The sequence below is a fragment of the Abramis brama genome, assembly GCF_963993115.1.
Source record: "Abramis brama genome assembly, chromosome: 10".
In the NCBI taxonomy this organism is placed as follows: Eukaryota; Metazoa; Chordata; class Actinopteri; order Cypriniformes; family Leuciscidae; genus Abramis; species Abramis brama.
Genome location: NC_139972.1, coordinates 15,741,416 through 15,761,669, shown reverse-complemented (window position 1 = coordinate 15,761,669; position 20,254 = coordinate 15,741,416). Strand labels below are relative to the sequence as shown.

General features: G+C 38.3%; 1 protein-coding gene across 1 annotated transcript; it reads right to left on the bottom strand.

Annotated features, from left to right (window-relative positions):
- Positions 1–3,776: 3,776 nt before the first annotated feature.
- On the bottom strand, positions 3,777–18,571 carry LOC311090255 (A disintegrin and metalloproteinase with thrombospondin motifs 8). Its single transcript, XM_084125477.1, has 9 exons — positions 17,562–18,571; positions 15,420–15,659; positions 14,161–14,293; positions 13,913–14,080; positions 11,600–11,892; positions 7,682–7,868; positions 7,435–7,607; positions 5,910–6,085; positions 3,777–5,817 (listed from the first exon to the last, which is right to left on the bottom strand). Exons 1-9 carry the CDS (start codon positions 18,261–18,263, stop codon positions 5,085–5,087), a joined length of 2,805 nt encoding a protein of 934 aa, XP_083981603.1. The 5' UTR covers positions 18,264–18,571; the 3' UTR covers positions 3,777–5,084.
- Between the last annotated feature and the right edge of the window lie 1,683 nt (positions 18,572–20,254).

Sequence of the window (20,254 nt, the reverse complement as noted above, 5' to 3'; positions counted from 1 at the left end):
CACAAGTATAAACAGGATATAAACAATGGTTGATACATATTACATACATGATGCAGTCCACTGTATTCTACAAGACACTGCCATTTTAAGTGCTTGAATTGATTTATTCTGTAATTTACCCAATTTTTGGATCACAGATTGGGTATAAAAAATAGTATTGTACATTTTACCAGAAATATGATTAGCCAGAAAAATGTTAATGCTGCATATTAAAATGCTTCTTTGATATTGAACTTGTGACACAAACTTGCTGTGGCATGTGGAGAGGTTCTCTGATTCAATTGATTTTCCATACTCCCTTTTCCTTGGATTAACCGGAGTTATAATGGGAAACTCAACGCCCTACCTTTCATCAGCATGGGTCTGCCTGCCAGCATTGGCTGATGGTAAGCCATCTTCACTGTCTCCCTCCTGAACTGAAGCCATGATGCAATATTTCCACAATTAACATCATATTTGCACATAACATCATAATTTTCCGAGGGTAAAATGCTTTATAAAAAAAAAACAGTTATTATTTCATGTGCATATGATTTTATGAAGATGCGCATCCTTGAGGATGATGTCTGTATTATTATGTTCAGTGTTGGGGAAAGTTACTGTTAATGCATTTCAATATTGCGTTACTCCCTAAAAAAGTAACTATGGTGTCACTTTTTATGGAAAGTAATGTGTTAGGCCTATGTTACTTTCGTGTTACTTTTTCCTCACCTGAGCTGGGGTTGCTTGTATGTTTTTTTAAAAAAAATAAAAAAAATATATTTTTGTTATATTTTCAGTTATATTTTTGTCAAATGTAAAAGCCCTTTCACAACAAAAGTGAAATGAATAAGCCTCAGGCAGAAGGAAATACAAACTCACGCCTGTACAGTAGAGGGCGCAGCCCAAACAAACCTTTCAGCTGTGCTGCCATTCTGGACTGCAGAAGAATAGGATGCAGGATTAGAAAATTCAAGTCCCCCTGTGGTGAAAATCAAGTTTTAATGTTGTTTATATGTTTATGTGGTGTTTTTAATGTGCTTTAAGACAAACCATGTGGAAATTCATAACTCAACACCATTGCTGAGTATTTTCTCTTTAAAACGGCAGTGATCTAAAGACAGTCTTAAAACGCGGTTTGAAATTGCTGGTGTTTCTGACGTCACAAACTACCTTGTAACCAATCACGTCAACGTGCCGGCGGGATTTATCATATCATTAACTATGCTGCGAAGCAGGGGAGTCTGAAGAGAAGCCAGGTTATCCTGGTATATTTTTCTGTTAATATGAACAATCTGGTAGATTTAGCAATATAGTGGGTGTATGATGTAGGCTATATTACGATGTTATGATGAACTATAGCCTATGCTTATTTTCTCCACTGACGTTTTGAGTTGTTCAAAGCATTTCTGATGATTGTTAGAAGGCAGCTGCCTAACTCAGAGATGGCGAACAAGAACATGGTTTGTAGAACATTAGCAACAAATTATTGTTTGATAGTCAAGCAAAAGGCTAATCATATTAATTACCGTTATGTGTCCGACGTTGTAAAGAGTGACACCATTGTGGAGCGTTTACTTAAGCCCCCCTAAACTTCTACTACTTTAATGTAGTCTTATGTAATGTACTCTTACTTAAGCTATAAAAACAAAAGATTTTTTTAAAAACACTACTCCAGAAAGTGCCACTGAGATGAATGGGAGTACAAATAGTTTTCTAATCTTCACTGACAGATTTATATATTTTTATGCATTTTGCAATGCATTAGCTCACTGTGTTGCCTTGTTTAGAAACACATAAGGGTGTGTTTGGAGTCTTTATGCTCAAGGGTCAGCATGAAAATAGCAATTAGTTGATGTGAGAATAGGATTTTTTTCTTAGCTCACAACACAAATCTGTCACCACTGAGCCCTTGAGCAAGGCACATACTTTAAGCAGAGTATTGTAGCTCATTTTTGATTGAAAAGTGCTTGGTAAACAACATGTAACCAATAATCACATAAGAACGTTAGAACGGCTTGTAACAGCTGTAATTAAAAAGAAACATTTCATGAAAGCATGCACCCTACAGAATGAAAATTGCATGATTATAGAACAACAGGTGAAAATTAATGAATCTCCTTTTATTGATGGTCATTTCCACTGGCTCAGCAGAGGCACAATAGATTTGTCTTGGCCTGGTTTCCTGAAAATTTCAACTGGTTCATTTTCTGAACTATGTGAGCTTTACTAAGGCACGTAATCTGGATACTTTCATTTGGATACAATAAGGGCTGGCTTAATAGTAACTGCATATTAGAACATTGTGTGTTGCTGTAATTTAGCACACATATCTGCTTTGTGTTTGTTGAGTTGTTGAAAGTTCGGTTCCACATCCTTAAGGTAGATTTGCACAACACACTAATATGCAGATTGTTCTTATGTGGCAGTTTATGAGAACATGATGTCTGGTGAAGGTAAGCAATTAACAGTTCACAAAACACTTTTGTTACACTATCATGTTGGTATAAAAGTGTTCAGCAATCAGCCCATATAAAAGTATATACTTTTAGTATATACTGCTAGTATATACTATGAATAATTGCAAATTAAACAGACAGTACTGCAGCGTTTCACAATGTTAATAGTTGAGTTTGACAATATGAGAAACTATTAGAGATTACACTTCGTTTTAAAAGTGCAGTTCTGTTCATTTTATCAGTGGAATGGAAGAGCTAGACACAAGATATAGTGCGAATTTTGTAACAATTGTAGCAGATGCATCTCATTTAGAGCCAAACTCATGCAAAACCCTTTCTAAGAGATACAGAGCAGCTGCCTCTCAGACATGTGCTTTCTCTGAGGAATAGGATTTTCCATCAAACAAACATTCTCTCAAAGGGGCCCTCTTTTAGGAAAGAATACCTCTTCAAAATTAGGGAAAAAACTCTGAGGCTATGTTGGCCCAATAAACTCCAATCTGATTAAGGCAGAGACCGAAGTTTGGAGTTGTTGTTACTATTTGGATGTCATGCCAAAATATGTTTCTTGCAATTCCAAGCCGCACATCAGGGCCTCAGTGTTAGTGTTAGTAGACCATCAGGTTTCTTTGGCAGTGATGGGTTTCAGAGGCACTTTTAGCAGTCATGATTTTAATTTAAATGATACAGTTGAGACAAAATAGTCTGTTGATTGTTGATGGTCTGTAAGGAGTTTAGATCCAGTGTTTCTAACCTTTCCTGGCTCTCAGTTGAACCTTTCTTAGATATCCATATTACCTTAAGGATCTGTCTGTGAGAACCATTCTTCAAGGCTTTGTGGAGTGGAGAGGTGTCTGAGACACTCCAGCTAACCGCTGGCGAACCTCAGGGTTCGGTGCTTAGCCCTCTCCTTTTCTCGTTCTGTAACATCTTTGTGCCCTGTTATAAAGTCTCTTGACTTTTTTATTACTGCTGTGCAGATGATACACAGTCATTCCAGTCCAACAACTCAGCATATATCTCAGTGACTTTATGACATTTTGTACTGGATGAAGGAATGCCACCTCTATCTCAACCGTACTGAGGTCAACAACACTACAGCTAGCCAGGAACCTTGTTATCGTATTTGACATCCAGCTGAACTTTACAAACCGCATCTTAGCATGCATATCCATGCTTCATCATAATATTAGGAAAATTAGAGCCTTCTTATCTCATTATGCTGGTCCATGCACTTTTGTAGCCATTCATATTAAATTTAAATATCTTGGTTTATGTTTTGCACTTACCCTTCCGGTCTAGCTTAAATTAAATACATTCATCCAAAAAGATGATTTTGCAATGTTTAGGCATTTTTATTTTCAGACATTTCATTGATAAGTTACAAAACAAAAAGAAAGCAGCATCTGGAAAACATTGCATAATTTGTATCTATTTTATACAATAAAAATGTACAAAAATAAATAGCTTTACAATGAAGAAGTAACAAAGTACAGTCCTTCACTGAAGGGATAATATGTTTTGCTGCATTTTAATATGACTAATATATGAAATGTACACAACTGGACATTCATATACAATCATTTTAAAGGAGCATTACCTATTTGTCAGTTTAGTTTTATGCTGTACTGTTTTTTTTTCTCAATAACGTTCAACTACACAGCTCTTTCAAAATCTCAGCAGACATCTACTCATGAAGCATGAAAACACTGGAAGGTCTGATGTTTCCAAACCTCCACATTTTCATTCACGTAGCAATTCACAACAATTTGCTATGTGCACTTTTGAAATTAAACAGTGTTTAATACAAAGAACAGCTATAGTAAATGGTAAATTACATAACCATTGTATAACCCTCTGAATGGACACAAACATTGTTTGTTGAGGAATTTTCAAAAGTAAAATTTAAACTAGATCTAACACTTAATTAATTCAAAGTAACTGTCAATGTTCCAGGAAATAAATTAGACTCAACCACTGTGTAACTCTGATACAGTTTTCAATATACAAGAATAAAAAAAATAGGATTAATATATTTATATGATCATGCTTTAATCAAGTGTTCTTGATACACTTCAACTCTGAAAGTGAAAATAACCTCTGATAAATGCAAGCCATGAAAAAAGTAAAAGTCAATAATTATTGACCCAATCACGAAGTAAATCAATAAAGAATTATAGCACCTTCATAGTGGCTTAGCGAGCACATACAAAATACAAATACATTTTAACTAAATGATTTCTGTCCTTATTTTAAAAAGTCAGCCTGAGATAAATGGAAAAGCCTTGGCTGATTGGTGTGTTTTGTATTTTTCAGAATCATTAAATATGACATTGTGAAAACTAATTTATATGTATTTGGGAGACACAAGTTAGGGAAACAGCATTGCTTGCTGAGGTAGATATCTATTGGATAAAACTTCAATAGTGGTTATTAATATACATGTATATTTGGAAAACCAAAGCCCAAGTGATCAGTTTCCTGCAATATTCATGACCAAGTTCACTCCACACAGCTCAACCATTTCTCCACCTAAAGCTGAATATTTCCTGCTCCAACCTGAAGCACGGTCAAATGATAATCTGTATATTGTTTCACAGGAACGTCTTATCACCTCTGAATAATTTGAAAGCCTGCATGATGTCCTCAACACTCTTGGTAGAAACACTTTTCCGATACTGACCGAGGCATCTTGGCAGTGTCACAATCCTCTGGTTCCACAATCTTCCCAGTGTAATCAATGCAGAGCATCTTACGCTGGCGTTCACCGTGGCCACAAGTTTGTGAGCATGAAGTCCAAGGTCCTATTTGCCACATGGGACATGGTAGGTCTGCGCAGGGCCTGATATCAGAAGGTCTGAGATCTTTATTGCAGTGGTTTGAATAGAAGCCAGCATTGTCTTTACATTCCACATTTCTCCTGGACCATCCTGAACCACACGTTTTGGAGCATTCAGACCACTCGCCCGAGACCCACTGTGGCACCCCAAAGGGATGGATCAGTTTGCCAGCCATCTTTTTGTCTTTAGGTTTGCTGAAAGACATGGTTTTAGGAATGTAGAAGGTGTATTTGACCTTCGGTGGGATGGATTCCCCAGCGGTGGACAGCAGCTGTATTGTGATTGGTTCCTGTAGCTGGCGGAAGCTCTGAAGTCTCTCCAATGTGGTGGACGAGCCACTGTACTTCAGGACAGCCCCAAGCACTGGAATATACTGCTCCACTGTGGAGACCGAGAAGTTGCCATTCAAGATATAATCGTCATTTTCTCTTCGTACAGCCAAGTAATATCCATCGTGTGGTATACTTCCATGGCTCTGCTGTTTGATGTTAATGTTAGTGGCTCCACTTGGAATCGTCACAATGTCCCTATATCCATGGCTAAAAAAAAAAAACACAGGTGAGATTTAGATTACTGTGGCAAAAATGAAAAAATGACTTTTTCATTAAAAATAGCAGTTAGGTATTCTTACACGACTTTATTGAACGAGCCAGATATCATCCTGCAGCTCTGACCGTTCCCTCCACACACGCCGCATTTGTCGAGCTTCTTATTAGAATCGATCTCTAGGTCACAACCAGCTTTGATACATTGGCCTTGCACACAGAAGGATGTGGTATCTGGACCGCATAGGGTTCCATCAATTACCTAAGATTGAGACAATGTAAAAAAGTATAATAATTTTAACAGTAAAAGACTAAAAATGCTACGGTAAAAACCTGTTAATTGGTTAGCGGTAAGTTCCCTTAGGGCGTTTTCACACCTGAAAGTCCGCACCAAGGTCCGAAACCAAAGTTCATGTTTTGATAGATACATTGTATACATTCGGTTAGTTTTGGTTTGGTTTCACATTGCAATTACGCGAGCACACTAAAGAACTTTACATGACGTATTTGCGTCCTGTCGTCATCATCTATATGGGCTGCATCTTGACATTGATTGGTTTGAAAATTGACGTGCGTCTGACGTCAGCGTGTTGTCAATTCGGCGGGTAGCTTTGACAAGAATGAATGAACAGATGCATATCGTTGTCATTACTTTTATTATTACGGCATTACTCCCAGCAGCACCAACTATACTCTAGGCTAGTTCAAATTCGCCAAATGAACGTCCTCGTTGTGCGAACATTTGATCGTCGCTGGCAGGACGCAGGAAAAATGTGTGTGTGTGTGTATGTGTGTGTGCGCGCGCTGGAAGAAAGCTGTGGGCAGGACTGACAGATCTGAACATAAATATTCTTCTTCAGTTGTTTAGGCTACGCGGGAACCACCGGAACCGGTCTGAAAGTCCGAACCAAACAGAAAATGCTTTCACACTAGAAACGAACCAAACCTTTGCTCAGTTTGATCCGGACCGAGACTACCTCTTTTCGTCGGACCAAATTTCGTATGTTTGGTCCGGACCGTGGTCCGGGGGAGCTTTCACACCCGCAATTTTGATTCAGACCAAACAGAAAATTCCGAAAGTCCGGACCAAACAAGGTAGGTGTGAAAGGGTCTACATGCTGAAATACTGTAATTAATCTAATGGGACATGGGACAGTATGGGACATGGGACAGTATTTAACTGTAAAATTACATGAACAGATTTAGAAGTGAAAAAGAATTTCATGATTTACAGTGAAAAAACATAAACTTACATTCCCAGAATTCTGTGTAACTGCTTACATTTGATTTCTTTTTAAAATCTATTGTGTATATTAGGGTTTATATTTTACATATTTTGTTGTTAAATGAATGTTTATTGCATTATTTTAGTGTCATGTTACTATGAAGGTGTTTTGTATTTGTGTGTAAAATTTTTATTTTTCACAGTAAATTTTCTTCCTGTAGCTTAAACAGTAAAGCACTAACAACGCCAAGGTCATGGGGTTGATTCGCAGGGAAAGCAAGAACTGATGCGATGCAAGTTGCCTTGGATAAGAGCATCTGCCAAAAGTCAAAATGTAAATTTAAGTGTGCTCACACTATAGATTTGGGAAAAAAAGTGCAACTTACTTTAGGTGCAAATACTCTGAATTCACTGCTGCCTCGTGCTCTGCAAAAGAGTTTACATCTATCCCGTAGCGACACTCCAGCGTATTTTGGTATCCACTGCTTCACATTTCCATGCACATCGAAGTGATTGGGATTGTTGTACTTCTCACATTGTTCCTCTCTGAAACTTTTCCCTGCAATAGTAAAGAATTGTTACCTAGTATAATAACACAACATGAAATGACTGACACTGAAGAGAAGAACCCACCTTGGTTATTCTCACAGGTCTGTTTGTTACAGGACTGGTAATTCACTCTCTGGCCCACACAGTATTTTCCACCGTTTTGAGGAGATGGCCGGCCGCACTCTCGGTAGGAGAACATCACTCCGCCTCCGCATGATCTGGAACATGGTTGCCATGGTCCCCACTCGCCCCAGCCTCCATCCACAACGGGCTGAACCAGAAGAACCACACAACCAAATGAATGTCAAGACTACTGTGTGTGATTTTATGGCACTTTTCCACTGCATGGTACGGTACGGCTCGGCTCGGTACGTCACGCTTTGGTGCTTTTCCACTGCATGGTACGGTACGGCTCGGTTCGGTACGGCTCACTTATGGCGCATTTCCACTGCATGGTACGGTACGGCTCGCTTTAAATGGTACCACCTCTGTTGAGGTTCCAAGCGTACCGTACCGGCACTGATTGGTCAGACAGAATCATCACTACCAGCGTCCGCTAGATTTAAATAGCCAGTAGACAACAGCCAACGCTGTAGCGCCTGTTTTAAAAGTATTTGCTTTAAAAAAAAAAATAAAAAAAAAGAGTATAAACTTCAAAAAAAGAAATGGCTGAATCGTGGTCAGTGGACGAGGTGCAGACGTTCCTCTCGTTGGTTGCCGAGGAGTGGATGGGGAAACACGGAATGAAAAATTCGCATTTAATATGATGATATCATGGCAGTAGAGACGGCAACTATAACGATCAGTCCCACCCACTTTGAAGCGGTACCAGAGAATGTCTAATAGGAAGAGAATTGGCACTCTCTGCTTACTTCCGGTTTCTGGACTGGCTGCAGTAACACGTCTCTGTCCATGCGGGGGCGCTCGCAGGCGAGTGCAGAATGAATGGAGGTCTATGGCGAAATACCCCTCAAAACCCACTTTTCTCAGGATATAATTTTTTGTCTAGTAATTTGAATGTTGTATTCGAAAGGAGATGCAAAGAAATTACACATTGCTGGGTGTTAGATTTTTTAGAGTCACTTATTTGCTTTAAAAAGTATTTTAAAATGTCAATGACGTCATACACATCGTACGACCAGACATACAGCTTTACGGCAATCCTTCAGTCACTTTGGTGCTTTCGCGCTCTGCACTTTCTTTTCACTCGAGGCATCGACAACACAGCTGACACAGGTAAATACACGTGCTAGAAGAGTTTTTGTTTTGTTTGTTTCTGGTCCCGCTTCGGATGCCACGATGCCATCAAGCGGTATCTCTGGTCGTAATCAGTCCTTCACTGACCAATCAGCGTTCATTAGCAGAATGCTAGCGTGTTATGGGCAACAACAACTCAACCTGTAAGAAATCGAAAGGACATAAGTACTCGTTCATTCAACTTTCGACCTATAACCCATGTTGAACTTGCAAAACTTACAGTAAAATCTGAGATTTCTCAACGGCAATCGGGTGAAAGATACACATTTAGCCGTATAGCCCCATAGACTCCCATTCAATCTGCACTCGCCCGCGATCACCTCCAGTGGAATTCTAATGGAACTGCAACCAAGATCTATACAATGGGGCTAATAGGGAGTGCCAAGGCTCTCCGTAGACGGGCTCTGGCGGTACTAACTGCAGTGGAAAATAGAGGCTGACATTTTTTCGGGAATCCCGCGGGTCACGGGAAACAAAATCACTAATCACGGGATTGGGACGGGACAGGAAAAAATATCAGCGGGAGTGGGACCGGGAATCGTAATAAAACTATGATACCCAACTTTATACACAAATATACAGTTTCTATAAATAAACTCTATATTTAAATTTTGAACTAAATTATATTTGCCCTTTCTCTTTATGCTCTCCTGTTGCTTTGGTGTGGCTGGTAAAGTGAATGACGTGCTCCACACACGCATGAGACACACGCTTTTCACACGCTCTCACGCCACACATTACATCCATTTTCTCACGCACAGAAAAATCGCAAAGCAAAGAGGACACGGACACCGACAGACTAGACAGAGCAGGTTACTTTATGTTATAAAAAAATCTCAGCTCTCAGATTCTCTCAATTTTATTACGAAATTCAAACAATAAATACCGTTTTGGCGCTTGTAAATGTTACGTGACAGATCCCTAGCGCACGTGAACCGATCATCTACTAGCTAATAGTTAATAAAGACGAATGAACACTGTTGAAAGATACAGTACAACTTACCGAAATGTATATTCCTCATACATAATATCGATCAATCAGTGTTTTTCATCAGCGTGAAGAGGTCAATAACATAGCTGGAGAACAATTATGTCACATTTACCTCAGGAAAGCCATTTAATGAACATAATATAGGCTATAGCACGTAGTTGGCAAGAAAAAAATAGCTATAGAGAGTATTTTGCTAAATATGTGTTCTATATTACATATTTATTATATTTTTACTTGTATCATTAAATAAAGTTGTTATTATAATAATAAAAAAAACGCATTATATCTAATTTGAGTTATTTTTAACCTTAAATAATAGCCTACTACCAGCTGATAGGGCTCTCTGTATGTTTACAGCATTAGGTGAGTTGTTGTTTTTTTCTTGAGAAAAAATAACGCCTATCTTGTGTAGCCTACCTAATATTTATCCAAATGAGTCAATATTATATCAAATCACAATAATTGAATTGAATTGAAATAATAAAAAAGCGTAGCTTACCAGAAATTGTACCATGTAAACATTGTAACATGTTGTCACTAAACCTAATAAAAATCAGTTTAGTTACTAAAATGTTAGTGACAATTACAATACACTTATTGTGATGCATTTTTTTTTACTGTAACTGACAGATTCCGGTCAAAAAAACACAACACGGGAGTGGGAGGGAATAGGAGTCATTCTTCTGGGATTGGGACGGGATTGGATGTTTTTTCGTGGGATTGGGACGGGACAGGATTTTTTTTGTGGGAGTGGGACGGGAGAGGTTTGAAAATCCACTCCCGTGTCACCCTCTAGTGGAAAAGCAACCGAGCTAAAGCGAACCGAACCGTTCCGTACCGAGTCGAGTTGTACCACGCAGTGGAAAAGCGAAGCGAGCCGAACCGTTCCGCGCCGAGTCGAACCGTACCGAGCCGAACCGAGCCGTACCATGCAGTGGAAAAGCGCCATTAGTCGCACTAGTGTCACCCAACCAAACAGCAAAAATAATGACCATGACATATAAGTGTCCATTATAAAGAAAAGAACAAAAAACATTTTACAAATCAAACATATTTTCCTTTCACCTTGAATACATGTGAGTGCATGTATTCAAGGTGAAAGGAAAATATGTTTGATCTTTATTAAGATTTTCAAAAACGTTTTTGGCATTCTACTCACTAATATAGTTCTTTTCACAGGTTTTGCTTTTGCATTCATTTTTAGACATAATATATTTTAATGGCAAAATATTCTTTATCACAAATGATTCATTCATAAAAAATTATATCAGGGCAGTTGGATGAGACTGACTGACTGAATGAGGTGTAGAAAAGTTGTTGTATGTATGAATTGCTTTTAATGTACACTGCCATTCAAAAGTTTGGGGTCAGAATTAATTTTTAATACTTTATATACAGTACTACAATTCAGGAAAGAGACATTCAATTAAAAGTTCCTATAACATTTTTATTTGTAATGTTACAAAAGATTCAAATAAATGCTGTTCTTTTTTAAACTTTCCATTCATCAAAAAATCCTAAAAAAATGTTGGTTTCCACAAAAATGTTTAGCAGCACAACTGTTTTTGATATTGATAATAATAAGAAATGTGTAATGAGCAGCAAATCAGCATATTATAATGATTTCTGAAGGATTCTGTTTGACCCTTTTATTTTAATTTTCTTTTTAATCGTCTGTGTTCCTAGTACTGATAAAATGATTAAATGAAAGGCTAAAAATCCTATTTATGTTACTCAAGAGTAGCTTCAAATACCTTAGGCCTCATGACTTCGTCTGAGGACATGCATACACTGTTCAGGCAGGTCCTGTTGGGGCCACAGCTTGTGCCGTCCGCCCAGGGAAGACTCCCGTTCCTGGTTGTGCACACAGACTGCCCTTCTTGCTGGCACCAGAGCTGTATGCACACCTCACTGGCTGAAGTGTTGGGACAATGTGAAAACTCCTCTCCAAATATCTGTTGGCACTGGCGGTCCAGGCTGTAAGTTATGCCTGGCAGCTCAGTGGGTAAGGCCACTATCGTCTCAGGGGTGTCCAGTAAACAGTCTCCTGTTATTATCCAGAGGAAGAGTTAGAGGGTAGTAAATCATGAAATCAAAGGATTGTGAAACAGTAGGAACATTGGGCTCCTGGAGCTGACATTTAGGGAGACTTGCAGGAATGCACATCTGGGGGAGTGAGCCGCGAGGAGGAACACGAGTGAGCAGAAATGCACGTGGAGAACATGGGCCACTGCCCACTTCAACTGATACAGCAGCTAAAAAGGAAACGTGCGAGACCAATACTAAAGAGACGTGGCCTGGTGGAAAGAAAACATTTGTTACATTCCCTTTTTTCCAGTGAAGTGACAGGAATGCATTCTCTCTGACTCAATGGAAAGGAACTGAAAATTATGAATCTTACAAGCAAAAGGTGACGTAAAAGTGCTTTACTATAAATGTGGGGAACCCCCCCCGCTCAATGAAAAGTTAAATGTACAGTATGTAATTTTTTTCGTCGCTAGGGGTCGCTAACCTCTTACAATAACAAAGGCGTAGTTTGATGACGCAACATTTGCTACGAATTATGGATCTTGTCGTCAACGTCAAGCCGACTAATCTAATAATGTTTATGGATGAGTAAATACATCGATGTTTTTATCATGATTGTGATATGAAGCAGTTTGGGATTGCTAAGAGACAGCTATCAGCTCCACAAGCGACGGGAGTCCCGCGGATATAAAAGGAATATGGCCATTTCATTCTACCGAACTACACGCGAGTGCAGAATTACTACTCACAGGTCAGTTTATTAGACAAATTAAACTTGTGAGGTAACGCAGCGCTGTTTCACTTGGTCTAACATTACACTGTCTATCACACTAAACTGCATTTGAATGTGTTGAAATGTATGTGTTAGTTTGTCTGTATGAGACTAGCAGTAAGCTAGATCAACATTAGAATAACATACAGATCATATTCTGACATTTTATCATTGTTGAACTTTATAACATTGATTAGTTTTATGTAAATGTGCTCACCTGTTTAATAAAGTACATGTAGGAGCGGTCGAAGTCTCGGACGTGGAGCTCTCGTTTATATACTGTCTATGGGAGCTCTAGGCATCTCGAAAACACCGCGGTGATATTGATTCTCGTTTTAGTTCTCCTTTTTTATCCAAAGTCTGCTTGCCATGGTCCATAATGTTTGAACGAAACAACAACAGCGTGCAAATAGACATTGCGAACTACACAGTGCACGTCTGTCGCCTTGGTTACTATCAGAGGGCTCTGGTTGCTATGGCAGTACGAGCGGAAACCAGGGACAACGCGGATATGACGGCATTGGCGGCGACAAAACGGAAATAAAGAAACGGGACGTGTCTTCGAATTAAATTACAAATTTCTCCTGGTTTGAAAGTTGTTGGAAACAGTCGGGATAATGTAAGTACACAAGTAAAAAAAATATATAATATAATATATAATATAATATAGTGATTTTTGTTATTTTTAAAGCAAAAACGTTACATATTGTGCCTTTAAGCTGACTTTTTAAAGGCATTCACGTGAATCTTTTTATAATCATATTATTAATAATCAAATAATAATATAAAATATACCCTGACACAAAATCATGAGGGTCTGCATTAATATAAAACAAGACATGCTATCAGAGATGACCCCATTTTTATGATAAAATTTCCTGTTGTATGTTTTGTTAAATATTAATTTTGTAATAAATAATAAATATTATATAATAATAATACATTTAATAAATAACTTTTCTAATAAATAATAATAAAAGATTATTCCAAATTATTTATTTATTTTCATGAATTTCATTCTTTTTTTCTTTATTATAATATCAGGACATTTGTATCGCTCTGACATTTTTGACTTTATGACCCAAGAAATATCAAAATTAATTTTTTATTCAGAAATTAAAAACATGTTCATCATAGAATAAATGTATTCAAGTATATATGCTATTCGCTGTATACAGTATATGAAATGCATTTTTCACGTATATTTGAATAGATCACGATCAAAAAGTGTCACGTCATTGACCCAGTTAAGATTTTGTGCACATACCATGTCCACTGTCGAAAAACTCTGTGACGTACAAAGCACTGCAGGAAGACCAAGGCGAGGTCTTGCTGAACTGAGTGAATACAGGGGCCATGATGTGGTGCTCGCCTAGATGTCCAAAAAGCTGCTCACAGTTCTTAGTGTCATCGTGCGGCATACTCAAAACATGGCCTGAAAGAAGAACAAAATCACATTATGGAAGGTCCAATCAATTTAACAATTGCTTAGTGTTTACCAGAGGACATCCACACCAAGCTCATGGGCAGTCGTGTAAGCGGCCTGAAGGCCATTGTCTTCAATAACAGAACAGCTCCTTTTGGTGTCACACATGGTTCCAACATCAGCTACACCCAATGTGTCACAACTCTGATGTCCACAGATGTCCTGAAAGGCAGTTTGGGATAAAAATAAATGTAATTCTTATTGCTGTTCCAGGTCTCTGCTTATTAGTAAGAGCGAAAAACATATTTGCCAGTGTTTCCATCATAAAACCAAGCAAATAAATAGTTTTGGCAGACAGCAGACCTATGAAGTGAGAAAATGTAACTATGTGGCGTCTGAAAATGTATCTCAAAAACATGACTGGAGTCTTTTCCATTCTTTGCCCAGAGATCCGAGATGGAGACAAATGTTTCCAAAACAGAAGACCACAAAACACACATGATTCAAGGCACATCTGGCCTTGGCACAGTCTGAGAGCCGGTCTCACATGTGTTCACCTTTCAGAGAAGCTAGTCGGTCTGCTCCTATTTTCAGCCTCGTTTTCGGTTTCAATATGCCATAACGTCTGCTCTAGAAATGAGCAATGCACCATACACTTTTTGACACACTTTTCAAAACACTCTTTGACAAGTCAAGCTCATATTTAAAGGGATAGTTCACCCAAAAAATAAAGTTCCGTCATTAAATTGAGTGGTTTAGTCAAAATTTTCTGAAAGGACACGATCGCTTTACATGAGAAACAGATTTAATTTAGGCTTTGTGTCTAAATTAGGATTGTGTCCTTTCAGAAAATTTTGACTAAACCACTTAATTCATATGGATAAGTTGTATGATCTCTTTATGAACGTTTTGGTAGTTTCCTTGAGTTGCAATGGAGGGACAGAAATCTGATAATGAAAATGAACAAAAGTCTTACTGGTTTGGAACGACATGAGGGTGAGTAATTAATGACGGAACTTTCATTTTTGGGTGAACTAACCCTTTAAATCATTATGTTTATTTTAATTATGATTATTTTAACAATCTTTTGTCATGCTGTAAAGAAGTACACTTATTTTAATGTTTTGACTAACATGTTAAAGCACATGTAAAGTTATCATTTTAACTGTAGTTGTATGTTGTTGTTCAAATTTCAAATATTTTTATTTATTTTTATTTAATATTCATCATTAAAAAAGTATGCTTAAGTGTACTTCTTTTAACAAGGGACGGCTATTCTAAATTCAGCTACAGTCAAGAATCTCACTTCATCATTATCCCATAAAATACATCATAAATCACTGCTCACCTCTCTAGTAAAAAGTATGGCTGTATCGTAGTGCTCTGGATGCCTGTGGCTGGGCGGGTTGAAGAGCTGTTGCCAGGCACAGAAGTTACGCAGAGCGACGCCTCCATTACTGGAGACTGACGGTCCAACCTCTTCATCCTCCACGATCAGCATCTTCACAAGCACTATGTTGATGGAGTTCTTAATGCTGGGATGTTTGTAAATCTGAGCAGCCATTGACATCAAGGTCAGCATGTAGTGCTAAAGAGAGAAAACCAACAGCTTGCTATTCACCAACTGTTCAGCAGAATGTTAAAGGTGCAGTAAGCGATTTCTGAGAAACGCTGTTGAAAGTAGATCTAACCGAGCACCACAACAAATTTGTAGCCAATCAGCAGTAGGGGGCGTGTCCACTCATGATGGGGGAGAAGAGAGAGTGAGCAAAGACTGTAGAAAGAGATTTGGCTGAGAGGCATTACAAAAGAGAAAAGGTCAGAGGAATATCAATGGAAAAAGAAGGGTTATGACTTGGCAAGAGCTTTAGGACCAGTGTTAACATTAGAAAAGGTTTCCAGCACTGGAGAGACTGAAGCGGGAAGGCCTGAAAACAGACATGAGTCACATTGGTTTTGAGTGTGTGCTGCTGGCTACTAACTGTCAACTCTTGCTTGTATATACTCTTGTGTACTGTATGTTCGTTCGTCATCTTCGCTTTATTTTTCAGGAAGCTTTTTTAAGCTTCCCTTCTGCTATGATATACAGACATCCACTCTTGCAATGCGTGTTCATGCATTTTTGGGGACGGAGCAATGAAGGGAGGGATGTGTTTGTATGGGTTGATTTCAAATATCAACAGCTTTCAACAAAGATTCTCAGAAATCGCTTACTGCACCTTTAAGTGTAAAAGCAAGACATCATTGGCAGGACAGTTCAGAACTGCTGGAATGGAATGGCTTTTACTCTGCATATTTTTCCAAGTTATTGTGGACAATAAAATATCCAGCTTTTTCAGATGCAGTACACTGCAATAGACAATGCATAATAAAAAAGTTAATATTTTTATAATGGATACAGGATTATTGATTACTTTTAGCAGGCATGTCAAAATCTGTACCTGTACTGATTGCCCATTTACAGGTTATAATACATCATTCAATATTCTTTAAATGGGAATAATTATTAGCCGATAGAGATTATTCTGGAGATTTTTTTTCCTGTTTACTCTCCACATAAATATGTGGTTTGCTTGTTGGAAAGCCCTGACGTCAACAGTAGAAGCAGCTGGTCGTCCATGGATTTCTTTATGAGGAATCTGCAAATTTGGATCCCAATATCAACATCTGGATTGCTATCTGCCTCATGATCCCGACCAAGACAGTGCATTTTTTTCACTCTCTAGTCTTTTCCAATCATTTGTTTTCGATGACTCAATGAAGGAAAATTTCAGGGGGTGGTGGATCATAAGTGGGTGTAAAAATCAGTACAGTACAGTTCATATGAACTGTGACTCATTCTTGTACAACTGTAGTCTGATATATGCATTTTGAGATGTCCCTCAAGGTACACTAAATAGCTCTTACTGTTAAAGGCGATATTAGAACAAGTATGTGACTTCAAAGGGTGGGGTAGCCTATAATATTAAATAGTATTTGTAAACCTAAGATGGTTTGCAAGATGGTCTCCCGGCATAGTCTGTTGACTGGTTTTAGCAGGGTTTGGGGCAAATTTAAATGAGTTAGACTGGAAGACCAGCTTTCTGACCTGAGAAACCAGCTTGGCCATGCTGGGAGACCATCTTAAACTAGATGAGACCTTAAAACAGCTAAGACCAGCATACAATCTTAAGTCAAAACTTAAGCTGTTTTTTAGCAAGCTTTTATTAAAGGTACAAATTAAAAAATCTTAATCATATTGTAGGCCTATGTAAACACTTATTAGCTGGTGCAAGCTGGTAGACCATCAGCAAACCCAAGCTACCAGTCGGGCATGCCATCTGAAAGTGGTCAGGCTGGTTTTGGAAGATTATAGCTGGTCAACCAGAAAATGACCAGCTTGCACCAGCTATTAAACACCTTAGACCAGCCACCATATCTGAAACAGATTTTTCAGCTGTCAAAATCGTTAAAACTAAACCTATCTTTATTTACACGTGTGAGCCCTTACCTTGATCTCATCTCCATAGAAATGTGTCAGGGAAGCGTCACCGACCACCAAAGTCTCAATAAACCTGGGCGTGGAGACAAAGCGCGTGCGCCTAGACGGCATCTGGATCATCGACTTTTGATGCTCATCTCTGATTTCTGACAGCTGTTTAGAGACCTGCGGGGACTTTATAAAACGTCTTCTTTTAATGACATGCAGCTGCTCGGTTAACTTTCCATATGTTCCCAAGCCGAAAAGTTTAGGCTCGACTGTATATTCTTTACCATCTGTAATGAATGATCCTAAAATCCCACGACATAAACTGACAGAAACAATAGAGTCCTCATTGGAGTCAACAGCGCCGGTGTAAAAACAACCTTTTAATAAATCTGCTCCAGTCTCTTCGGTTTGATTCAAGGACTTATAAAGATCTGTCGGGTTGCTGGTTGACTCAAGTCTTTCTTGTGGTTTGACTTTGATGCGATATACCTTCAGTGCTGGCGATATAAATGTGCTGTCCGGTGTCAAATTAAGTGTGAAATTCCTGCCGAAAGCCGTGAGTCTGAAGCTGAGTTGTTCTTCACTCCTCTTTGCTACTCGTCCACCGGTCCTTCCAGTCAGCCGTACAGGTATAATCTCCTCAGTCTCAAACGAGTGAGCAGATGTTTCAGCACAGAGGCAAACAATTAATGTAGATATGATTAAACACGACCACATTTTCATAAAATGGCGCTGTTTCAAAAAGAAAACAATAAATATAACGAATTGATTACTTAATCGAATTTACTATAGCCTCATGATACACTTTCAGAAACTGAATCATTGGTCTGTTCCTTGTCTGAAAAATGTTAATATCCTAAACGTTTAAAATTACTATCCAGCACATGCCTTCATTAGCTTAAATCTATTTTGAAACTGAATAATTAATTATTTAATGTAGGCTACACAAATTTAATTTAAAAGAAATCGAAGCCAAGTACGTGAGCTCCAGGACTGTCTCACGGATTGAGGCGCTGGTATTTATACTTTCTGAGAAATGAGAGGTTTATTTTTGATATCCAGCGCTGCTTCAGTCTCTCCTCCCACTGTGCCCTCATGAAAAACCTCTGGATCGGGTTTGCCCAATGAAAACTGAGAAGCACGCCCCGTCCTAAATAGCAACAGTTTGTAAACTGAGTAGTTAATATTAGTGTATTTCTAGTTTTCGTGTGCTATTAATATGTTCCAGCAAATATATTTGCGACATTTTAATGCTTGATAAAGTGCTAAATAATATGGGCATACAGCAGATTTATGTAAATAAATAAATAAATAAATGCAATTACTTAAGCAATCTGGAAATCTGCTCAAGAGGGGCTATACAATGTTGTAGGTTGTATTCAGATTGATGTGATGTACATCAGCTACATCACTATTTTAGAAATGTTCGTCAGTGTAGCTGACTCAATGTAGCCTAGAATGGGGACATAATGTTCAGTCCCCACAAGGTGGCAGTAAGACGTTGTATATGGATGTGCACAGACGCATACATTCGCTTTATTCATGTTTCGTTTTGATTCGTGCTAGTCTGAAACAGTTGAGACATTCTGTGACTCAGACACCAGAGGGCGACGATGCTTTAAATGAGGTAGAAATAAGTTTAAGACTACATTCACGATAGGCTACTTGAACTATTAGTAGCCTATATGTAGATATTACGTAAAAATAGGCCTATTTAAATATTTTAAAAATAAATCTGTATTATTGTAGTCCCTTAATTGTTCCTCTTTGCATCAGTGTACCGTACCTGTTAAGATTGATATTGTCTTAGGTTGCAATAAAACATTTGCATTCCAACTGCATTTGCATCCACCAAGGTTACAGTAAACAACCTTTTTATGAGTATTTTTCATATTAACTATGTATGATTCACAACCAGTTTTTATGCATAGCTACCAATCGACATTGGAAATTAAAAAAATAAATAAAAATGGTTATAGCATAAAGAGAACCCAATTCGCTATAAGCCCAAAGCAAGATTATACAGAATCTGTATGGCATTTAGGTCAACACTGAGGGTTACAAACGCCAGAAAGGATTCTGATGTACATGCTAAAATCAGCAAACCGATGGAGTTTTTCCCATAACTAGACAGGCTAGTCCATATCGCTATATCAAATGTGACTTATTCCACTATGGGCAAGGGCAAGGAAGCTGCAATGTTCTACATGTGGTTCATTTGGCAGTTCATGCAAGAGTTCACAGTTGGTGTCATAATGGACAGTCATCTAATGTTTGTGCTGCTTCCAAAGAGCTTTCAAAGCCCTGTCATGACCACATGTGTGGAGTTCAGCTGATGGGAGGAGGGGTTGATGGTGGAAATTTGAAGGACTTTGCTACAGCATCCAGCAGCAGTACACAAACTTGCAGAGCCCGAAGTTACAAATATAAAAATGTGCACATTTTGTATTCAATCAATGATGGATGTGAATTATACAAAGGTAGCACCACTTCAGGGAATCCAATCCATGATGGCTAAAACGAGGAAAGACTGGGTGTTAACACTGCACATATGTTTGAATGCCATACTAATTATTAATACCATGAATACATGGGTAATTATTATCCTTGCATTTGTTTAGAGGTGAATTGTAACAATATTGATGAATAAAATTGTTAATGACTTTCATTTGTATTAATTCTTACTGTCAAATGGCAATAAAAATAGTAGCCTA

Coding starts and splice junctions, on each gene's coding strand:
- LOC311090255 (XM_084125477.1), bottom strand. CDS start 18,263: ATGAAAATGTGGTCGTGTTTAATCATATCTACATTAATTGTTTGCCTC. Junction 14,081..14,160: donor CACGACTGCCCATGAGCTTG/GTGTGGATGTCC, acceptor TTCTTCTTTCAG/GCCATGTTTTGAGTATGCCG. Junction 7,869..11,599: donor ACGAAGTCATGAGGCCTAAG/GTATTTGAAGCT, acceptor CTTCTGGTTCAG/CCCGTTGTGGATGGAGGCTG.